General features: G+C 44.4%; 1 protein-coding gene across 2 annotated transcripts; it reads left to right on the forward strand.

Moving 5' to 3' along the window:
- The first annotated feature begins 3,172 nt into the window (after positions 1-3,172).
- LOC120321070 (spaetzle-processing enzyme) lies at positions 3,173-4,262 on the forward strand. 2 transcript variants are annotated; one of them, XM_039372396.1, is made up of 4 exons: positions 3,173-3,423; positions 3,488-3,533; positions 3,600-3,736; positions 3,799-4,262. In XM_039372396.1, the coding sequence occupies exons 1-4, from the start codon at positions 3,198-3,200 to the stop codon at positions 4,239-4,241; spliced, it is 852 nt and encodes a 283-aa protein (XP_039228330.1). In that variant the 5' UTR covers positions 3,173-3,197; the 3' UTR covers positions 4,242-4,262. The 2 variants fall into 2 exon arrangements, with proteins under 2 accessions (XP_039228330.1, XP_039228331.1); XM_039372397.1 differs by lacking the exon at positions 3,488-3,533 and having other exon boundaries at positions 3,249-3,423.
- The last annotated feature ends 1,319 nt before the right edge of the window (positions 4,263-5,581 follow it).

Below are 5,581 nucleotides of genomic sequence, written 5' to 3' on the forward strand. Positions count from 1 at the left end.
ACCACCCTCCCCCCGCTCTCACTAGCCGGGGTCATATGCAATCATAATGAAGACATTTCCGGCTCATTGAACACCCAAGATACAGCTACGTTCAACGACGCAACCTAATGAAGCCACAAGCGTTGCACATGGGCTGGGGTAATTTGCTGCCAGTTCAGTGCGTATTTAAATAACTTAAGCTCTTTCTTTTCGCCAATCGACAGCTTAACAGTCGAGTTCATTGCTCATCAGGTGGCAATTAGTTATGGGTTCACAGGGGATGGATTGCTAGGATTGGAGTTCAAATACTTTAGAGATACATACTCATAACACAATGATAAAACGCGTTTCCTTTCCTTTTTTGTAGACATAGAAATCAAATGAAGTGATTGAGCTGCCTTTGAAGAACATGAAACTAGAGGGAATAACTATTGGGAACTATTGGAATAATTGGCTTGGCCACTGTCAGCGCCGCTGATTTTGTATGCAGATTGAAAAGTGTTCGACCCGCCGGACTCGGTATGTCGACAATTGTCGCAATTCCAGGGCAGACAATAAATATCTGCGCAGGCTTCCGGAGAAGCACTTTAAAATTGATTCTGCTGAGCTCTTCTCTAAGCGCTCCCCAGTGCATGGCTACCTATTTTCCCTGTTAGCCGCTCCTTTCCAAGTTGCCCATGTGCTGGCCCAAACAAGACACGACAAATTGCCGGGAGAATGCCTTAGGAAAATGCTACAGAAATGGCTATGGGATGGCGGTCGAGAAAAAAAGTCTGGGAAAACTTATGCGCATTGGGCACAAGTCAAATTGCATTTAAAGTGACAAATGTGGCTGGCTTGTAAGTGGGTGGTTGTGTGGGTGGGTCTTGAAGGAGGAGGAATTGACCAAACACGTGCTAAAAATATTTCCTTGGCAAACAAAAACCAAATGCCAGTTAACTTCCTTTCTTCATTCATTTCTCCGGCAAAACAAGGAGCAGGAAAAAACCAAAGGAAACGAAAGCATTTTTCATGCTTTGGTCAACTACGCCCACACTCACATACGCGCCCTGGAATCGAAGGCGTGGTCGCTGGCAGTGCTGACCCGGCATTAGAATTTATCGCTGTCAGCACTTGTGGGTCCAAAGGGGCGGGGAAAGTCCTGCCGCCGCTGCTGGACTTCCCTCTTTTTGCTTCTTTTCTGTTTTTTTAGTTGGAAGTGAAAAGCGAGGAGCAGGAAAAACTGTCGCTTCATGCGGTATCCAAAGTGGGCGGAATCGAATCGGGCCCCAAACCCATGCATGTGACATGTGAGTTGGGGATTTCGGTGAGTAGTAGAGCACAAAAAAAAAAGAAAACGGGACTGAAAGCCAGAACCTGAGCGAGCACCTTGAGGGCGCTTGATTAATGGCATTGTTCTGCTGTCTGTCAGCGAGATCCATTTGGGCCGACATTGATAAGGCGCGGCGGCTTAAAGCCAACTTTGCTCGTAAGTATCCGCGTTAAGCACCAATTAGCTGGCGCCCAACGTGGGGCATTCAGCCCATTCTGCGGCTCTATAATTTGGCTTATTAACATTGCGTGCAGCGTGTTCTGGCAATTGTTATTGTTATTGCCTACAAACTTGCACACAATACAAAGCGCAGCAGCAGCAGCAATGGCAACAGCATCGGCGAATGGAATTGGGAGCGGATGAAGAGCCAAAATGATGCTGGAAATTAACTCAGAAATCTGTTGTGAGCTCATTGTCAGCAGGCAAAAGTTTTCTCGGGCACGAAAGTTGGCCCAGCGCAACTTTGGGAATGCAAAAACTTTTCGGCGAGAATTACAATCGTGATAAAAATTATGAAAATATTTGGAGTGCTCAAGTTCTTGAGCGACAACTTGGCGTGGCCACGTTGACTGGTTGCCTGCCTGCCTGTAAAATGTTTGCAAATCAAATCCAATTAAATTACACAAATGTGCAGAAATAGGAGAGCGCGTTTTCCACTTTATTCCTCCTATTAAATTAATATTTTCAACCCAAAAAGAGAAATGCTGAAAGAGCAGTCTCCATGCAAAACAGCATTTCCACCTGCTCGAATGCCAGCAATGTTCAATGGAAAAACTTTTGTAATCAAACTATTTGAATTGAACAAGCGCACAAGCGCACACATATATACACACAGGGGAGGGGAATTCATACAACTATTTTGTATTGGAGAAACTCATAAATCTAAAAGAAAACTATTCCAGACCAGAGAATCGAGACAAAAACTGGGACTGCAACTGCCTTTGGGCTGGAAAATCGAGGGGGAAACAATGGCAAGTTATTTGCTTATTTATGCTGTGTGCATATTGAACTCTCGGTGCCCTCGTCAAAATGCAGCTGTCTTCTTTACCCCCGATTTGCTCCAGTTACAGCGAGTCGAGTCCTGGAAAATGGGGAAGACAGAGCTCAAGGGCCAACGAACGCACTTAGCGGCCAATTAGAAAAGTTCTCGAGGAAATCTCGAAATCTCAACTGAACTCAGCTCAGCTCAGCCGGAGTTGGAGCTCGAGATTTTGCGGGCATATCAAGCCGACTTGATCTGTCTGTCGCAATATTTAAACGTCTGCTGTAAATATTTGATGCCTAATTGAATGATTCATTCGGTTGCCGTTGCTCATTGCCCCGCTACCGCCCTCACCCTTTTCCGCCCCTCGAACGAGTTGATTTGAATAAATTTGAAATTCCGCTGAGTCTGGCTGTGCCAGCATTTAGTCTGTTTGTCGCCCATCGCAATTCTGTTGGCTGTTCTGGATCTCTGCAGCTGCATTCGTATCTGCTTCTCAGTCAGTGGGCGTGGCACATTGGCGGTGGGCGGTGGAATGTTGAATGTGGGCGGGTGGTTTGCCAGGCGTGGCATTGACTTGGCGTGGCATACTTTGCGGCGCATTATGCGGCGGAACGCGAGAATTGTGCAAATTAGCGAAGCGCGTTTGCACTTGCTAGGCACTCATCAATATTTGCACTTCAATTAGTGACGATATGACAAACAGTGCTTACACATCCGAGCATTTTCAGACACACACATACATGCACTGAGCTCGATTACAAAGAGTACACATTATCAAAATACATATATTTTTATACTTTTTATAAAATAAGTGTCAGCTACTTCTATACTATACTCTATAAGCAGCTGAATGCGAGGGTATTTTCAATGAGCTCAATGAAAGTGCCAGCAGTACCATCCGTGTTTTAAGCGAGATAAGTAATGCTGGCCATCCAGTTGGGTTTTTTCACGATCAATATCATGTTGCTCTGGCAAGGGGCTATGTCACAGTTCCTTGAGTCGTATTGCGGCTACCCTGGCATTACATACAGAATAATGAATGGTCAGAATGGTGAAATCATAAATAATCCTTGGATGGCATATGTATTCAAATATAATAATGAGGATCTAGTTGAGCTCGTATGCGGGGGAACTCTCATTCACAAACGTAAGACAAATACATTAGTTCAGTTCAGCTTTCATTTCACTCTTTCTGTCACTCTTTTCTGAAGAGTTCGTTTTGAGTGCTGCCCATTGCATCGCAAGAGACCACACACTGTGAGTCCTTTTCAACATCAAAACAGAATAAAAAACATTTCTTATATAAAATTTTGTTTGTTCTAGTGGCGTGCGTCTAGGAGAACATAGTACAGCAAGGTATTATGCAGTGACCAAGGCCTTTCGGAACAAGAACTTCAAAACTTATGATTACAGTAACGATATAGGGCTACTTCGAATACAACCAGAGGTGCAGTTCAATGGTAATTTTAGTCAAAGCCATTGTTTTGTTTAAAAAGATTTTCTAACAAGTTATCTCACAAAGCTTTCATCAGACCCGTGTGCATCATCACGGATCCCACAAAAGTGCCCAATGTCAAAACCTTTCGGGCTGCCGGTTGGGGAAGAACGAAAAACGAGAAAGTATCGAGCGTGCTGAAAACCATAGAGTTGAACGAACTGAATGCAACCGAGTGTTATAATTTATTTGGGATGAACTTACTCGAGAGCCAGATCTGCGCAGGACATCCGGACGGGGACACCTGTGAGGGTGACTCTGGAGGTCCGTTGGTTCATCAGATGAATATGGAGGGGTCTCTGCGATACGTGCAACTTGGTATCACAAGTTTTGGAAGTGCGGATTGCCGCAATGGAGGAGTTTATACCCGGATATCAAGCTTTATTGACTGGATTCTTATGGTGGTAAACACCTACACGGTACGCAGTCCTCCGAAGATCCAGTTTCGAAGAGGATCTTTCGGTAAATAAAATATAAATAAATATTATATTGCCAAATTCACTGCGGCTTTTATTTACATTCTACATAGTACGAGTACTATCGGTTTAAAAAAGGAAAAAACTAACCGATTGATGAGCTGTATTTTTTGGCACAAAGCCGTAAATTGCAGCTAGAAATTTCTCATAATTCACATTTTTATTGCCGACCGGATGGTCAAAACTTTGTCCATTTCCTAAGCGCTGAGCTGCAAAAGTAACAAGTTTTTTGGGGCTCGCTTTTGTCCAGGCTCATTACCGTATTGCGTTCCCCATCGGCTTCCCTCTTAACCTTCCAAGTGGGGCTGGCTGCCACTTGCCACTTGCCGCTGGCTGCTTGTTTGTGCCGCAAATGAACGGAAATGGTGAAACTTTTAATTGAAACCATAAATTTTGCGTGGTTTCTGTGCCCACGGAATTTGTCGCACTCCGCCCCCCTTCAGTTTCGACTAACCTCCATTTCGGCCACCTTCGCCCTGTTAAGAAGTGCAATTAGCGCCGTCCTGAAAGAGGCCAAATCCCTGGCCTGCCTGCGTTTTTGACCAACCAACTAACCCAGCAGCCAGCCAGCCAGTCAGCCAGGTGGGATGCCCAAATTGCCCTCGTAACTTTGCCAGCTCAGCAGATCGAGATCCAGGAGATCCGGAGATTCGTTAGTTTCGCTCGACATATTCGACGGTGTATTTGTGCGCCGGAAATGGCGAATGATTAAAATGGGCGTGCCATAATTTCCGCCGTGCTGCAAACGAACGGGAAATTGTCGAGATGGGAGCTCCTAATTGAAAAGGACGAAGCCACTGAAGGACCGCTCCCGACTCCAACAACAAGTTGTTGCCACAGATTCGTATCATTCACATCAGCAGCATCCCAGCATCCATCCAGCGTTCGATGGGAGCCTTTCAAAATTCAATTTCCTGCATTTAAATGGCTTGGCAGTTACTTTGGCAACAGACTTCAATGTTCTGTATCGATGTGATTCACAATTAAGTTGGCTGATTGATCTCACGTGGAAAGGACAAACGAATTTAATTTGCTTAAGTACATTATATTATATTATATTTAAGTTACAACTTGCATTAAATTTCTCATTTGCTGACTGTGCATAGGAGATATGAATCGAATGCTGGTTAATATGGAGCACCGCGAAAATATTTGGGCCTGGCTAATATTTCAAATATCCGACTGCCCTGCTCTGAAATTTGTGCTTTCTGCTTTACGGCAATTTTGTGTGCCACTTTCGATATTGATTTTGTTTGGCATAAATATGGTATGTTTGCTCCTTTTTGTTGCCACTGTTGTGGCTGCCACTTCCACTCTGGTTACGTTTTTATTAT

The sequence above is a fragment of the Drosophila yakuba genome, chromosome 2R (assembly GCF_016746365.2).
Source record: "Drosophila yakuba strain Tai18E2 chromosome 2R, Prin_Dyak_Tai18E2_2.1, whole genome shotgun sequence".
In the NCBI taxonomy this organism is placed as follows: domain Eukaryota; kingdom Metazoa; phylum Arthropoda; class Insecta; order Diptera; family Drosophilidae; genus Drosophila; species Drosophila yakuba.